This window comes from Alexandromys fortis, unplaced genomic scaffold, assembly GCF_014885135.2.
Source record: "Alexandromys fortis isolate MF-2015 unplaced genomic scaffold, M_Fortis_MF-2015_v1.1 scaffold_19, whole genome shotgun sequence".
Taxonomy (NCBI): domain Eukaryota; kingdom Metazoa; phylum Chordata; class Mammalia; order Rodentia; family Cricetidae; genus Alexandromys; species Alexandromys fortis.
Window position 1 is genome coordinate 1,948,090 of NW_026067890.1, and position 17,678 is coordinate 1,965,767.

At 46.4% G+C, this 17,678-nt stretch overlaps 1 protein-coding gene across 4 annotated transcripts in view; it reads right to left on the reverse strand.

Moving 5' to 3' along the window:
• Cdc14a (cell division cycle 14A) overlaps positions 1-17,678 on the reverse strand; it is a 142,686-nt gene that overhangs the window by 31,587 nt on the left and 93,421 nt on the right. For all 4 annotated transcript variants that reach the window (XM_050147976.1, XM_050148033.1, XM_050148113.1 and 1 more), the window contains 2 exons: positions 13,245-13,383; positions 1,454-1,613 (listed from right to left, as the gene is read on the reverse strand). In XM_050147976.1, the coding sequence (XP_050003933.1) occupies positions 1,454-1,613; positions 13,245-13,383 (299 nt within the window). The remainder of the gene's footprint in view (positions 1-1,453; positions 1,614-13,244; positions 13,384-17,678) is intronic.

The following is a 17,678-nucleotide window of genomic DNA, read 5'->3' on the forward strand; positions in this document are numbered from 1 at the left end:
CACTTGACTTTCTGAATTATGCTGCTGATACTGCCTAGTTTATCCAGTCAGTTTGTCCTGGGCATCTCCTGCCATTGCCTGCCCAGTTCTGAAATTAAAGGTGGCTACCACACTTGCCCAGCTTTTCTGTGACGTCTGAGAATCCGAAGTTTCAGTTCTCACAGCCACAAGATAACAAACATCTTCCCCCCACTGAGCCATCTCCCCAGCCAGTTCCGTTTCTTTTGCCTCTTGAGGAATATAAAAATATAATCCAAATTCTCAGCTTTACCTCGAAGAGCTAAAGTAGGATTAGGGTCTGATGACTTGTGCCCCTAATCCCAGATTCAGGAGGCTGAGGCAGGTGGACCACCCTGAGTTCCAGGTTAGCCTAGACTATAAACCCTTTCTTAGGAGAACTGGAGGAGGAAGAAGAAGATAAACTAAGAATTGAATACCCAGTTCTGAAAGTGATTCCATTACTCAGTAACTCAAGACCCTTGGGCAAATCACAGTTTTGGAACTCTCATTTCTTTTCCATAGAAAAAAATTAGAACAAATTATACTAGTACAGTTGCTTCCAGCTCCCAAAATGCTCAGGCTCCAAGTTCTTTGTAAGTCACTTCCTGCTACTTCAGAGGTAGCAGGGAATAATAGAAAGAAAGAAAAGAAACTATGAGCTTGGAATCAGACAGACACAGAGCGAATCATGCCTTAAAACACATCTCCGGATCATAATTTCCTTACTACACAGAGATATTGCCTAATTCACTGGGTGTCGTACAGATGAGATCAGCCGCTAAAGAATAACTCTTTAAAGTGGTTTGTTTAGAGGGGAGGCTGGGTAAAACAAGTTGTCCTAACTCTGCTTTCCCTCTGACTCTTTAGAAATTAGAAGGAATCGGAGGCTTTCAGAGTACCACTTGTGCTAGGCCTGGCTTCGGCAAAGGCAGTGTCAAACTCTCTTCTTGGAATCTATTTCTGTTTTCAGACGGAAACTTTACTTTTCTGTTGCCTTTCTATAAATACTCCTTACATCAGAATCACTCTCTTGATAATTGCTCCCCTTAAATTATGTCTTCCTTTACAAAGACAACTGGTTTCTGTGTTCTGCTTTGTACTCGAGAGGCCAATGACCCCACGCTTAGAAACATAGCCCTCTCGGGAGCTCAGGGAAGAGATAAAGTCTCTGGGCTGGTGGTAAGGCTTAGCAGGCAAAGATGCTTTCCACCAAGCCTGACGACAACTTCAACTTGATCCCCAGAACCCACATGGTAAAAGGTGAGAACCAATCCCTAAAAGTTTTCTTCTCACCACCACATACGTGATGTAGCACACACACACACACACACACAAATAAAGAAAGAAATGTTTAAAAATGAAAGAAAAGAAAGAGCCGCATGCTGCATGTTCAGTGGGGAACCATGAAGAAGGCTGGTGCTAAGGAGGCAGGCTTCTCCCGGGGAAAACTCACCTCTCCAAACCTTTCCACGCTTTGTAATTTAGATAAGTTTCCACCAATAGACATATCATCCAAGCTAGAAATAATTTTATTAATACTTCCTTCACTGGAGGGCCTATTTTTCAGTTTGGATCGGAAAATGTCTCCTTGGACCCACAATGATGCCTGCTTCCTGTAAAAATGAGAGAAATAAATAATAAAATAAACTGTAATCATCATCTCAATGCTATGATATCTTAACAAGAAAGATAGTAACCAAGTATCTAGCAATGAGACGAGAAAGGGGATAGAATCAGAGAATATACCATTATGTGTCTAATGAAACTAAATATTTAAAAAAAATTAATGAGATTTTTTTTTAAATATGAACCACAGTTCAGAAATCTATCCACCCTAGTTTACTAATAAGTCAGGCTGTCCCTGTCTTCTATCAAGGTAGAAGTTGCTTTTGGAAGCTAATTCTCAAGCGGTATTTTCTAAGCCTAGGCTATATAAACTGATGACGTTAGATACCACTGAGTCAGAGCTAATTTTCTATACCAGCTGTAAAAACACAGATTCAAAACAACCGCAATATTTCTTTGTTTTGTGCAAATGTTTAGAAAATCGTAGCCTAGCCTCTTATATTTTTATATCTTCGAGGCGTCTTGCCTTCACTTCTGAAGCCCCTCGGCCTCTCTACTTCACACGTCCGTCTGTCTATCACAGCCCTGATGGGATGAGTGACTGACTCTTCCTATGGGCTTTGAACAATGGGAAAGTAGCAGCGTCCTTGACAGAGAAAGAATAATAGGTCAGAAGACAGCTCATGCCAGAGCACTCAACTGTTACCGCAAGGAAGGGGCTCTGCCTTGTCCACCAATGCTGACAAGTTCACATACGTGAAGCACAGAGAAAAGATGGAATTTAAGGTAAAAGACAGAATCCTTGTTCCTCGAGAAGTTTCTTAAGATGGGGAAAGTAAACAACTAAAATCCAGCATACTGAGGGCCAGTGGCCCAGACTCATGCAAAACCCAAGGCAAAGGGGCCCAGCCCTATCTGGAGTTGGCCATCCCCCATGAGTCCAGAGGTCAAGCGTCTGTGTGCACATGCACCAGTATGCACCAGCATAGACATACACACGTACACACTTCTCCCCCTCCCTCCCTCAACCTCTGCCTGTCCCTGTGAAAAAGGAAGTCTACCATGAAGCACAATGCCGTGTTATAATACAGCAGTTGCCTGCACCTCCATGTTGGTGACTGGCCAACCTATACCATGCATGTTTGCAAAGTATATCAGCCAGTGGCCAGAACTGCCTAAAGACGCATTTCTCAGAACACATCCCCTGTCCTTAAGCAAAGCAAGGCCCCATCTGGAAAGACAAGCGGGACTCGCCCAGACAAGATTATCCTCCGACCCCCACCCCAGACCCCAAGGCAAGCACAAGCTGAGGAATTGGCAAGGCAGAGAGCATAGGGCTGGTGGATTTGCCTGCAGCCGAGGATGTAGGGAAGGACTCTGGTTCATGATGGGTCTTGGGAGCTGTGCTATGATATTTGAATGTGATGCCCCAAGTACAGAGGTTATGATAGTGTTTTTCTGAGATTTAAACGAAAACAATATGAAATAGGACCTAAAAGAAGCTAAAATGAAAAGAAATGTCCGATTCAAACAGCAGGGATAAAACGAAAACTCGGACTGTGCTGGCAGCCCTGGGATGAAAATCGCAAATGACAGCTTCCACTTGCTTGCTTTAAAAGACTCAGCCTACCCTGTCTCTGGAAAGACTTGATCTGAACCTGAATATTAAAGATGAATAAGGTGTCAGCGCTGAACCGACTGTTGCTAAGCAATGACGCACGCAATTGCCTCTTGAGCGAAGAGAAGCGGCGTCTCACGCAGATGCCTTCCCAGAGACGCGCACACGGTGCTCACTTTTATAGTGGTGTCTGTCGCCCCTTAAAAGCCTCGTCTCAAACAAAAGAAGTAAAACATGTATTTTAAAGTATTTAGCATTGAAAACTCAGTTCTCGTGGAGCTGACACACCTGCTGGAAGCCAGTCTCCCAACCCTGCAAGCGCATTTTCCAAGAGCAAGAAACGACTGGCCCTTCGCTAATACGTTCTTAGAAGCAACAGGCAGAGATGTGTCTTGATTTGAATGCAGCCTCCCAGAGAGATGTAGCCAGGACTGGGGTAATTGATTTTGGCCACATCCTGGCCCGAATTAGTCGGATCTGGGCTGGAACGATGCGGGATATGAGAAGATAGCTAAATAACTCGGCTTCAGTGTGAGCCGATGTGTAATTGGTTTGGAAGCCTCTTTGTAAATAGCCTGCCGTTAGTGCAAGTCAGGTCAGTTGCACCGTTCTAAGTATTTCTGGGTTTGAAAACAGGCTACACAGAGAAGCTGCTTTTCCTTGAGGCTCGCACATTCTCCCTCAGCGCCTTACAGTGAGCCAATAGCGTATTCCATTATCCCGGCTCCTCTGTGTGCTCATTCCTTCAGTCTGGGGCACTGCTGACCAGGGTGAACCAACGTTAACCTCAGTGTCCATCCAAATCCATGATTTGGTCATTTGATATAGAAACCTAATCCTTTTTTTTTTGAACTTGTATGTGGTGTGTGTGTGTGTGTGTCTTCAGAAATTCCTAAAACAAAAAGTAGTTAAACTACTTTAGTTTCTCATCCAGCTCAAACCAACTGTGAGACTAATTCACCCACTTTTCTAAGGACCGGTGAAAGCTGTGGTATAACTTGGCAACTTGTGGTATATAGTTGTGGTTTACGGTGGTTTGAATGAGAACAGCCCCCATAGGCTCATAGATTTGAATGCTTAGTCACCAGGAAGTGGCTCTGTTGGAAAAGATTAGGAGGAATGGCCTTGTTGGAGGAAGTGTGTCACCAGAGGTGGGCTTTGAGGTTCCCAAGCCAGGCCCAGTGGCTTTATCTTCCTGCTGCCTGCGGATCCTGATGAAGAACTCCCAGCTCCCTCTCCAGCACCCTGTCTGCCTTTGCGCTGCCATGCTGCCCACCGTGATGATAATAGACTAAACCTTGAAAGCGTAAGCAAGTGCCAACTAAGTCCTTTCTCTTATAAGAGTTGCCTTGGTTACGGTATTTCTTCACAGAACTGACTAAGACAGGGTAGACCAGAGTAAAAATGAATTGAAGTCCCTTGTTTACTGAACGTGAGGTAAGGACCAGCATGGGGGCACACAAGTGAATTGTGTTAGAAATGCAGACTTTCAAAGGCCACCCCAGATCTGCTCAGTCAGGATGAGTGTTTAACAAATGACCCTTAAGCACTCTGATGGCTGAGGAACCCTGAAGAGGGGGCTTGCAACTATCTGAGAATGCAGAAGAGTCTCTGCTGACAGCTCGCATATTAGCCATGCTAGGAAAGCAGGATGGTGAGCTTGGAAATCCATGGATTTAAAACTGGAAAGGGTTGAAGTGGGGGGGGGGGGGGGCTGGAGAGACAGCCCATCAGTTAAGATCACTGGCGGCTCTTAGAGAGGACCCAGGTTCAGTTCCCAGCACCTATATCATGTGGCTCACAACCACCCACAACTCCAGCTCCAGGGTATCTGACCAAGGCCGCCTTCTGGTCTCCACAGGCAATTGCATGCACTGGGTGCATATACAGAAAAGCAGGCATGTGCACGTGCACGCACACACACACGTACACAAACAACAGATCTTTTAAAAAAAAACTGAAAGGGGTTTCAAACACAAAATTGTTACTTCATAAAGACAATTCACAGTAGAGCCACAGTGTCAAGGTTTTCAGCTCTGTGCGGGTTTCTCCGGAGGAAGTTTGGGCAGAGTGGGACATGGGTAAGAAGGGAGTCTAACAAACACAGCCTGACTCCACACATCTACGGGTTGAAGACTGTCTTTGAGAAGCCAGCATTCAGGGTAGGCTAACAACAATGAAATATCTGGGTGTCATCTTATGAATCTAGAGGGCGTTTAAGAGAAGAAACACTTTGGGCCTGTGGTGATATTTATAGCTCAAGAATGGTATTTTTGGTTTCAAGTTTAAGAAAAACACTTGGTGTGTATTTTGAACAAACACGGCTTTCTTTATATCCTAGGGAAATCTCTCAATAGAGAAATATCAGGCCATAACAAAGAGGCTCGGAACTGCTGATGTGACGGTTGATTGGCCATGTGCATCAGTGCCGTCACACACCTTTCCCCGCCAGTGACAAAGAAGAGTGCGTACCCAGGACACATCCATCCACCTGGACATAGACTTTATAATTTTCAAGGAAATTAGGATATGACTAACCAGCTTTTCTGCAGACACAGATTTAGAACTGATACAGCTCAAAAGGCCCTGATTGGCTTTCCAGTTCCAAAAGAAAAAACCTGCAGTCCCTCCTGCCTGTTCCATCATTTGTGACAGACGGAGAAACTGTGGAACAGTTGTCACCCCCATTCCTCTCCTAATGGCCCTGTTAATTATTCACGATTTTGCGTCATGGTTGACTTCATACTCTCCATCCTTCATAGATTCGATCTTCAAAGCCTAGTTTTTTTCCCCCTTGAAATGTTCCTGGTACGCGTCTCTAACTCTTCAGCCCATATCTCGCCTCTGAGTGAGCCTGTCTGCCTGACAGATTGCAGCAGGCTCCTTTTTAGCCTTCCCAACGCTGACCTCCATCTATCTGATTCATCTCGCACAGGCTGCAGCCCGGTCCCCCTTGAGCAATACTGGCACCACACGACCCTCCTCTCCCGCTCCGCACCCCCCGCTGCTAAAAAGTAGGACAACCGCAAGAAGTTCAGAGTAACCTCATCTATCACTGGAAGCTGAGCATCTTACGGTCAGTACTTCCTGACGATGCCAAGATGCACGAGCTTCTGTAGATGGCCACACACACAGTGCTTCCAACAAACACAGAAGTTCACTTCCGCATGGCTCTGAAGTTTGACCGTCTAATCAAAGCTTCAGTGAGCTAACACCAAAGTGTGGGCAGGACTAGTTCCTTCTGGAAGCTCTGAGGAGAGAATCTGTTTTCTCATCTTTACCCGTGTCCAATCACTACCAAGCTCCTTAACGTATGTCCCCTTCCTCCCCCTTCAAAGTACAGCCATGTATTCTCTGCATTACTGCCTTCTCTAAATCAGTCCCTGAACCTTTTCTGAGAACTGTAAGATCTGAGCAGGTGCACTGGGTAGGTCAGGATACTCCCGCCAAAACCAAGATCCTTAATCAGCTCCGCAGAGTTCCTCTTTCCTTCTAGGGCTACCCAACAGAAACAAGAGATGATGAAGTGTCCCGTCAGGCACATCAATTCAGCGCATTATAACAGACATCGGGCAAACACTACAGCCACGCCGGTTTTCTCCCACGACAAGGCTGACACCGCTTGTAGGAAGATGAAATGCACATATTCTCCCTCATTGTTCTCACTAGATCCACTTTTTAAATCCCATATATAAAACAAACGAATGAAGGCAAACCAGTTAGGGACCATGAGACTCAAGAGACAACCCAGCAAAGAAACCTCTTTTGCATATAAATCTCATATTTGCTTCTAAAGAAGGGAATGGGCCACAAATAATGATGGAATAGTTTTCCCCGTCAACAGAGTCTTGCTTTCTGTAATCAAAGGCCCAGAAAGGACGAACCTAGTAAAACAGGAAAACTGCCCACAGTGAATGTTCTAGCACAACCCAACACCACAGGGAAAAAGGCAAAACAAAAGTGTCTCTATTCTAGGATGCCAGCCAAGGCTGAGATGGGATCTTGGAGACCCACCCCTACCAGGATGTCTGGGGGCCTTGCTTGCAAGATCTCATTATCTGCCTCATTACATGGATGCCTTCAATGCTTCTGTGGTCAGGGAACACCTAAGGTTGGCCTTTGACCTCCCAGTGTGTGCTATGGTATGCATGCATTCACACAGACCCAGACATGACTCAAGATAAGAAAGTCACCTAGAGAAGTCCCTTTAATCAAAAGAAAAGACTAGAACAACGAATAATAAGGATGAATAAAGTGGGCCTTTTCTTCCTTCCGCATTCTCACGATGACAACTGAACCGAGACTGTGACTCCCTCCAGTGTGGTTCTAAGTGTTCACTGGGGAGACAGCTAAAATAACGGTACATGGTGAGGGGTGGGCTAGCATTTCCTTAGACACCACACAAACTTGCAAGATGACAGCATTTTAGATTAGATAGCACACAGAGGGTGGCTCCTCAAACCTGGGCTGCTCCTGCCTCAGCCTTCCAAGGCCTGAGTGAGATTGTGTGTGTGTGTCCCACAGCATCCAGGAGTTTAGACAGCAGGGGTGGGAAGAAGCAGGAGTGGCGAGAGATCCCGGTGGGGATGGATGAGCCCCACTGACTGCACCAACGTCCACATCCTGGTTCAGCCACACTCTCGTCTAAGAAGGCTTAGGGACTTGGGGGAACAGGCAAAGGGCACACTAGATCTCTCGCTACTATTTCTGAATATATGCGAATTAACAGTTACCTCAAAATAAAAAGTTTTTGATACCTTCACTGACTTTTCATAATCCCACAAAATAAATAAAACTAATAAATAGATAAAAAAAAAGAGCTGATGAAATCTTGGGACACTGAGTGGCCTGACCTCTCTACCTTCTGGTATCATCTACTATTCGTCTCCTTTCTAACCCAAGGGCCTCCCAGACATTCTCATGGGCAAGTAAGTGTTGTTCCTTCAGTGAAACCCTCCTGGCCGCATTGCCCCCATGGAGAACGCAAGTCACGGCTGTTATTGGGAACAGTATGTACAGTTCTCAAAAGAAAAAAAAAAAAGAGCAATATGGTCTGAGTAACCCAGTACTGTGCCAGTTAAAGAACTACCTGCGTGCCTGCTTTCACTACAGCATAATCGACAATCACCAAGAAATCAAACCATGCAAATCACCCATGCAAAGAAAGCAGGGCGTCTGCAATTGCATTCAGTCTTAAACGAACAAACAAAAAAAAAAAAAGAGGAAATCCTAACATTTGCAACAAAACAGAAGAGCCCAGAGGACTTCATGTTAAGTGAAATAAGCCAAGAACAGAAAGGCAAATGTTGTAGTCCCTCACTGTATAAACACTCTAAAAAGTCAAACTCACAAAAGCTGAGAGTAAAATGATGGCCACCAGAGGCTGGGGGTGGAGGGTTGGGAGATGCTGACCAAAGGAGGCAGAATTTTCGTTAGGAGGAATACGCTCAACAGGGCTGTGATACAGAATGGTGTCTATGGCTAAGAGCCACACACCATACACATGACAATTGCTGAAAGAGTAGATTTTTATGTTTATGCCTTATCAGATGACAGTCTGTGAGGGAGACATCTGTTAATCCGATTAGTTAGCCACTCCGCAACACATGGACACTCCAGACCACTGTGCACACCGTACGTGTATATGCAGTCTACCTGTCAGACTGAAAACTAACCCAGATGGAAGAAATAAAATCAGAAAAAGTTTCCAAGGTCTTCCACGTGATTTGCGCTTTCTACTGCAGTCCCTGCTTACAGCTGCCTTCTCCTCCACCCCCACCGCATTTTTCTTCCTGGTTTATTTTTCCGCATGGCGTCCATCAGAGATGCTGCGTGATTTATACATTTTCTGCTTGCGCGTTTCTCCTTAACCCCAGAGCATGAACTCCATGGGTCAAAACCCAAGCTGTCACTTCTACTGCAACTTCCCAGGTGCCTCCATAGCGGCTTTCAACACATGTTTGTAAGAGGAAGGAAGGAAAGAGAGAAGGGTGGGAAGGAGGAAAGGAAGGGCCCTGCCATGTCTGACACGATCTCAAAGGTAGACAAGAGTGATCTCGATATTCAAATGAAAGATTACTGAGGAAAACCCGAAACCTAGACAACTATAACAGCAAACGTCAAAAAATGTTAAATGTGCCCCCCCCCGAAAGGTCTCTATGGTTGTCTCCTGGCCCATGGGAGGATGGAGCATAGAGGGAAGTTAAGTCACGGGGTGGGGCGCTTCCCAGCCAGAACCAGGAGGGGCCAGCTGTTTTGCCCCTCCATCCTTCCGCCTGCCAGGATGCACTGCCTTGCAGCTCACCCAAGGGCAACAGGGCCAAGCAATCGTGGGCTGAGGAGGCCATGAGTTCATATAAATCTTTCTTCCTGGGAGGCTAATTCTCAGCAGGTGACTGGGAATACAGAGAAGAGAGGCAGAAACTAACTACTCCGAATCCCCTCGTGAGGAACTTCGGGGCGCATGATGAAAGGCAGATGAGGCAAGCTCTCTTCTGAGCTGTTTACACTTCGCAGAGAAAGCCTTTTGTCGGCTCTCGTCGGCAACATAGGAACAGAGCAAAAGAGAAATCGCTGTTAACACAAAATCGCCTAGAAGAAAGCTCGGTGCTGTGTTTAAAGTGGCAGGAAAAGGGCATTTGAAATAAAGTTGCTGAGACTACTAACGGGAAGGGCGGGGAGAGGGAAAGTAAGTAAACTTATTTACCCAGTGCAGCCCTTCAGAGTCCTCTGCTCTCAAAGGAAAGTTCAAAGGCCAGAGACCTGTATTGCCTCTCATTCTGCTCCCTACTGCATGCAAGCCCAGCACCAGTGCAGACTTCTTGTCCCCTCAGCCACCAGACCTCCAGACACTGATAATTAATACTGCTAAGGCTCAAGGCATACATACTCAACCGCTCTCTCACAGGTACGCATCCAACAGACAGTGCAAGCAAAAGACCCAAGCTAGCCAACACTGGGAACGACTTAACCACTCAGCAAGAGAACAAAACATCACATAGTCAAACGCTGTAAAGCTACACAGCGCTGGAAGTGAACAGACATGCCTGTCAATAGCACCAAAGAGCGTGGAATCTAAAAGGCTGGGTACACACACTGCTTGGTTCTGCCCAGACAAGGCTCAAAAGCCTGCACAGTCCATCCGCGGTGTGGCGGGTCAAAACAAAAGTCACTTTGTCAGAACTGGGTGTTGAATGGTGAAGACCACAGACCAGGTGTGGGGTGCTGGTGATCTCTATTTCTTGGGCTCAGGAAGGTTATACAGGGGAGTTGCTTTGTTAACTCACTGACCCTCCCCCCTAACACCCACACCCAGCTTATTACAGTCCATGGACACTAGCTTTCGCTCTATTCCTTTATATCACTTGGTTGTCTGGAGACAGTATCTCTCTGTATTTCTGAGGCTGACCTATAACCTTATGGGGCCCAGCAGGCCTTGAACTAGTGATCTTCCTGCCTGCGAACTCCAAGTTTCCAGGGTCGCCATGCACTGCGGTAGTACCTTGTTTATATAGCCTTCGCTCCAGACCAAAACCGCGGCCCGTGTGGACTGCATTAGGATGCAGACAGGACTTGTTTCTTCTTGTCCCGCAGTGCTCAGCACTCATCAGTGAAGCTCTCCTTGACCTCCCCGTGCAGAGAGATCTCCTCGCCCCTACCTGTCACCCACCCCACCTGTCTCTATCACATCGTCACGACACCTGCCATCAAAAGCTATCACATAGTCACCCATTGCATTCCGCTCCCAGGGGAAAGGCGAGTATCCTAAGAATCTTGGCTGACGCGTAACTGGCTACCCCCTGGAAGCAAGAAGACTGTCTGGCACAAACCTGCAAACAATACACAGCTGTTGAATCAATGTGCGTCCCAGTTGCACCAAATGACATCCCCCAGGAGCTACATCAATCACGGGCTAGGAAAAGACAAAACAGAGGGCCAAAGAAGAGAGAACAGGAAAGTAAGAAGTTCTTTGATACTTGGCAGAATAGCCCTGGACCACAATACCAAAGAACGCTAGCTAAGAAAGGGCTGGGAGAACCCATGAGCCTCACAGGCATTAATCCGTGCAAGTTTAAAACACCTCACAAAGTATAAAAGAAATCTACCTTCTGGAAGGTTCTGATGCAAGCATCACAACCCTTAGCTGTGGAAGTAGGTCATTCCCGCACATCAGTTTGCATAGGCAGATACTTTGGAAACTGTAGTATGACTCACATCGAAGGATGCTGCCAGAGTCTTATAGTGTGTGCACCTACAGGTGAAAGGCATTGCTTCAAGCCGGAGCACAGCTGCCTCGTGACCCTAATTTCTTCTGGTCCGATTACGAGAGAAGGCAGAGAAAAATGGGGTGGGAGAGCACTGGGAGGTGGACACGAGGAGAAAAGGGGAGGGTGGTGGGCCCTGACATCCTGAGGGGGAAAATACCATGACCTAAAACAGAGTTGCCCTGGGTCCCGTAAGCTGTGCCCAGCAGAGAGCCAGAAGGAATGGTGTACCTTTCGAAGAAGCTGTCTTCCAACTGCTCATTTTGAGACTGAGAAAATGGTTTAAACGACTAGGTCTAGAGACACTTGGGTTTTGAGTTTTGAATATGGAGGCCACTTATTCAGTATTACCAAGCAATTAATATAATAGGCACATGGCATGCATCCCACGCTGCAGACACATAAAATGCACAACAGGCAACCAGCGGAAGCTCGTGGTTGGGAGGCTCATTAGGAATAAACCCCAACAACAGAATAATTATGTTTGTTCCCAGGGGGGAAAGCCTAGACACATCCGTCCTTTTAACCACCCCATCTATGCATAAGTTTTCTTTAAAACTCACTACACTTCCGTCTCCCGCTCTCAGGCAGAGGGTTTCCTGCCCATCTCCCGATGCTCCCTGGAGGGCTGGTAGACCAATAATCCCTCGGGCTCAGACTTCTTAATCATCTCAGATGTTAAAAGTGTCCTTGGATCTCTTTCTAACTTTGGTCGCCTCGTCCAAACTAAACTGACTTAAGTCAGAACAGAATCATTCTCTAGAAAAGACGGAGTTAGTCAACAGAGGCATTCCACCAGGAAAGCAAAGGATGGGCGTCTCTGCGCTAAGATATGAGTGATGGAGACTATGTTCAAAGTAGACTGAAGGCAATTAGGACCACTTCATCTCCTCCCCCCAGTGAGGACGGAAGTGTTGCCCTGTGGTTAGCGCACTTGCCTAGCATTCGAAACACTCTGGGCTCAGTCCCCAACGCCACGTCACACTTCACCTGCCATCCCTGCACTCAGAAGGTAGAAGCAGAGGCATCAAAGTCATCCTCAGCTACATATTGAGGTCAAGGTCAAACAGAGCTTTTATTCGAAACCTTACCTTACTTCTAAACAAACCCCCCCAAAAAAATAAAAAAAAACCCTCCTCCCTCTATTTGTCAGTAAACTGGCAAAAGTGCTTCACATTTTCAGGGGAAACCAGCTGTTTCAGAAAGAGCATTCTTACAAAGCGTGCCTTTCCACCTGTGGGCCTGGGGTCGAAAGGAAAGGCAGAAGAACGCGTGAACGTATAAGGGTTTCCGACTGATGAGCAGGAAGCCGGCGGCGACCTGGACCAGGATGGACACCTCGTCTTATCTTTCCATTCCTCCACACCTTCTTGCAGGAAGCCAGAAGCTGCCGTTTCACTAGCAGCTTGCTTGTCTCCCTAAACCCAGTGACTGACCCCAGCTGTGAGGGTTTCTTTTTTTTTTTTTAAGTCATTCTGCTTTTAGGCACGCAAACAAAAGAAGGGAATGAACAGTGCCAAGTGAGATGACACATGAAAATTGCACCGTAGCCACATCAGAGAAGATGACAGAAAAGGGGTAGGCAGGGATGGTGTGTTCTTCTCACTGTCGCCTGATCTGAGAGATAGAAAGTGCGGGATCAGAGCACCTTAGCTGTCAAGTCAACAATAGTCTACCCGAGGCGCCGCCTTCTCCAGCGACGCAGCCATTTCATAATCTGTCCGGAGCCAGGGAACAAGAAGTGGGAAGGACCGGGGACAAGAACGAAGTACAGTCGTACGGGAAAGGGTACTTACTCTTCCAAGAAGTGCTGCTGGGGTCCAATGATAGAGCCTGGCCGGCAAATTCTGATCCAAGCAATGATTTCAGCATGTGTAAACCTATAGTGCTTCATGACGTAACAGGCTATCAGCGTCCCGGTTCTTCCCAGACCAGCTGTGCAAAAGGGAAACAGAAGAAACGCCGAGTGTAGCAACTGCATCCACAAAAGCAGGGGGATGACCCTGTCCGTGGACCGCACTGGATTCTAGCACAATGACAGCAGCCATGGCTGATGTTCCCACAATTTCCCTCATGCAAAAATATACATTTTTCCCCCTGATGGGCGGTACCTTTGATGCCAGCACTCAGGAGGCAGGGGCAGGAGGATATCTAAGTTCGAGGTCAGCCTGGTCTACAAAGTTGAGTTCCAGGACAGCCAGGGCTACAGAGAGAAACCTTGCCTTGAAAAACCAAAGTGTGTGTGTGTGTGTGTGTGTGTGCGCGCGCGCACATGCATGCGTATACATTTTTCAGGCTGGAGATGTAGTTTAATGGCAAAGCACCTGCCAAGCATGCACACCCTGGTTCAAGCCCCAGTTCTGAAGAAAAGGGACAAAACAACACAAAACAAAACCACCTACATTTTTCTTTCACCAATGCAAAGCACCAAATGAAACTGCCCTGCATTTTAGGGTAAGAGAATGACAGGACAGGAACAAGTGGATCCGGCAGAGGAGACTGGCTGGGAGGGAGGGAGGGAGGGATGGCAGAAGGGAAGGATGGAAGGGCAAGGGCGCAAAGATGGCCAAAGGGGCTGGGACACAGCAATAAGGAATGACGGATGAATTAGAAAGATATTTTGGTTGGGTCACAGTGAATTTTAAAATGACTAAAATTTCCAACCCTGAAATTCATTCCTGAAAACATTTCATTAGAAAAGGAAACCAGGTGTGGTGGCACATGCTTGTAATCCTAGACTAGAAGAGACAGAGGCAGGGGGATCGTGAGGTTCAAGGCCAGCCTGGAATAAATAGACCCTATCAGAAAGAAAGAGGAAGAAGAGAGAGACTCTAGTTAATAGCTTTGTTTCTGAACAGTCTAGGGCTAGGGCTCTAACCTAGTGACGGGGAGTTTGTTAAGCATGCACGAGGCCCTAGGTTCAATCCCCGGTGCGGAAATAAATAAACAAAGCCACTAACTGAAGAAAAAGAAACAGAATATTGTATTTTCAAGGGCCCCTTTCTCAGCTTTCCTCGGTCAAATAATGAAGATGATCTAATCTCCCAGGACTATGAAATGCACACTATTTAATCAACATTCAACAGCCGTAATGTCCCATGGTGAAATATACAACATTGCTTGTCAATTTTTAAGCCCAATCTAATTAAAGAGGCGTCAAGATGTAGAAAACGAATGTCTTTAAATCAGTTTTCCGTAGTTATTTTAATTACATTACTTATCTGTGGTATGCGTGCGTGTGTGTGTGTAGAGCTCAGAAAGCAACTTTCAAGGGCCGGTTTAATCTCCTCCACCGTGTGTGTCCAGGAATCAGACTCAGGTGGACAGCCCCGACAGTAAGCATCGTTACCCACTGAGCCATCTGACCTTTTTATAGTACCGTTTCCCAGGAGCGTCTATAGGCATTTTCCTTCTCATCGCCCACCATGAAATTGCCCTGCTATGGGTACCTATACCCCGCTTGTAAATCTGTACTTTATGCGGGGAAGAATAAAAAGGATTTTACCCAACACAAGGAGTCCAGCCACTTGACTGCGCTACTGCTTAGAATGCGCATCAGACAGGAAAAGGAAAGGACAAAGGGCGGCCCCGCTTGTGCCCTTAGCCCATTCACCTTTCCGTTTTGAGAGCACACATCCACTGTTATCAGATGAGGTGTGCGTGCGTGTCCTATTTACGTCAAGCACCCTTTTGTCCCAGATCAAACACGGACATCAATACGAGGGTAAAGTTAAACGCAGTCGCGCTGAACTCTCTCTTTAGTGTGAAGAAACCGTTAGGATGACTCTCTGGAGAGCTAAGGCTAGTCTGCCTGCATGGAGGAAACACAGCCCGAGCACGGTAGAGCAGGCACCAGGACAAGCCGGTCTCCTGGCTTTCCAGGATGGGTCCCTGTCTGCAGAGCAGGTGGGCTTCTTCACGGAGTCACCCCCCAACCGCTCCTCATGCAGGGAGCTGCCTTGTGTCCCCAGCCAGGTTCCCCCATCCTCCTCGTACCCGAAAGGTGGTGCTGCAAATTTTCAAATTTCTCTGAAACTGAAGTTGCTTCCCCCCCTTTCGCAAGGAGTCTATAATTTTAGGTCTATAAAAAGAACCTACTTAGCACTCAATAGTTGGGAGCTCTTACCACAGGGAACAGAATAGGAGTGCTTCGCTAAGTTTCTATTAAAACTTTAGCAAAGATGTGAAAGCATCCGTAATTAAAGGGCTCCCTGGCTCAGCCTGGCGAGCGTGCATGGTGCCCTAGTTATTCCAAGCGCTTCAGACTGCCAGTCCTTTTTGGATCCCCAATAGGGCATCAATATGCACACAACGGGAATAGCAGCCGTGCAGTACTGTAGATTCATATTCCTGCTAGAAACTGTCTCACATCCACAGCCACCCCTGTAATCCACCACAGAGCGGACTGCGGACACTGGCCTGTGGGTTTCAGACCTTTGCACGAGGCTGTGTCTGATGCCTCTGTGTAACCCTGCGTGTTGACGCACGATAGTCTCCTTCTCTGCAGTCCCTGGGAGAGCTCGTTTAGCAAAGGATAGGAGGCTCCCTTCCACCTCTTTTTAGTGCAATTAAAACACGAAGTGCCGCTTGACTATCCAGAAAATTAAGCTGACTTAATCAGGGCAGATGTCAAAGTAATTAGCAAGCCTAGGTAGCTAAGTACGCCATTAAAAATAAAACATCTGCAATTAAGGCAAAGGGTCATGTGACCTAATAGAGGAATTCTGTCTGTGTGAACAAGAGAGAGAGAGAGAGAGGGGGGGGGGGGGGGGGGGAGGATGAAGCCACCTGATATCTAAGGAGCATCACATGTAAATGTGACGTCCTCCATGAGAACTCACTTCAACACCTTATAGACGTGACGCTGGAAATATGGGGGAATAACTCTGCCTTGGGAAAAATGTGGATTCATTTCTTTTTTAATATTTTTTTTGTTTTGGTTTTTCAAGACAGTGTTTCTCTGTGTAGCTTTGGAGTATATTCATTTCTTAAGAGGCAAACATTCACAGGTAAGTGATATACAGAGAAAGCCCGTAACAAGAATATTTAACTGCAGAGTCTTCTTTCCCCAGTATGTCTTAGACGTGATGAACTACCAAGAGAGACACTATAGTGTCTGGAAGACACTGCTTCCTTGGCGTCATCCACCACCTCTGTTTCCACTTAGATCCCTGAACCTCGGTGTGTGTGTGTGTGTGTGTGTGTGTGTGTGTGTGTGTGTGTGTGTGATGTGTGTGTGATGTGGTGTGTGTGTGAGATGTGGTGTGTATGTGGTGTATGATGTGGTGTGTGTGATGTGGTATGTGTGTATGTGTGTGTATGTATGATGTGGTGTGTGTGTGTGAGAGAGAGATGTGTGGTGGTGGGGGAGGTTGGGGAGGTTAAAAAATTATCCCACTTAGGACCGAGTGCTCCAAAGTATCTCTCTGCACCATCTCCCGCAGAAGACTGGCGCACACACGTGAGCTCATGGGGGCTGGGCCAGCACTCCCACAGCGGTTGTCCCAGCAGTCACAAGATCTGCACACAAGGTCAAGCTAGAAAGGGTCCCATCAGGGAGAGGGGAAGTGAACGTGGGGCCCCATGCCTACCTAAGTGAGAAGCTATCTGCAATAGACACCCACCCAGTGGAATCTCGCTGTATACGTTAACCACACCTCAGAGCAGAACCCATGCCCAGAAGTAGTTGGCCATGTTTTTCTGGGGGTAGGGAGTTTTCATTTCATTTTATTTTGCTTGAACTTTTCTCTGTCTTGTTGATTTTTTTGTTTGTTTTGAGTTTCGTATTTTGTTTTCCTGTTGTCCTGAGAGAACCAGAACATGAAGGTAGGCGGGTAGGGATATAAGAAGGATAGAGAAAGAGTTGGAGGGAGGGGAATGATAAAAAAAAATACTGTATGAATATTTTTAAATTAAAAAAATGAAAGCTTTGCCTTCGCCCTCGAATTTGTTGAGCCAAAATATGGCTGATAAGCACACAAAGACACATGACCTAGTAATAGTAAAACAATTGACTAGAGGAAAAGGCCAAATTAATTTCATAGGAAAAAATGCTGATTTTATAGATAGAAAGTAGATCGATGATTGATAGATAGATAGATGATAGATGATAGATAGATGATAGATAGATAGATGATAGATAGATAGATAGATAGATAGATAGATAGATAGATAGATAGATGATAGATAGATGATAGATAGATGATAGATGATAGATAGATAGATAGATA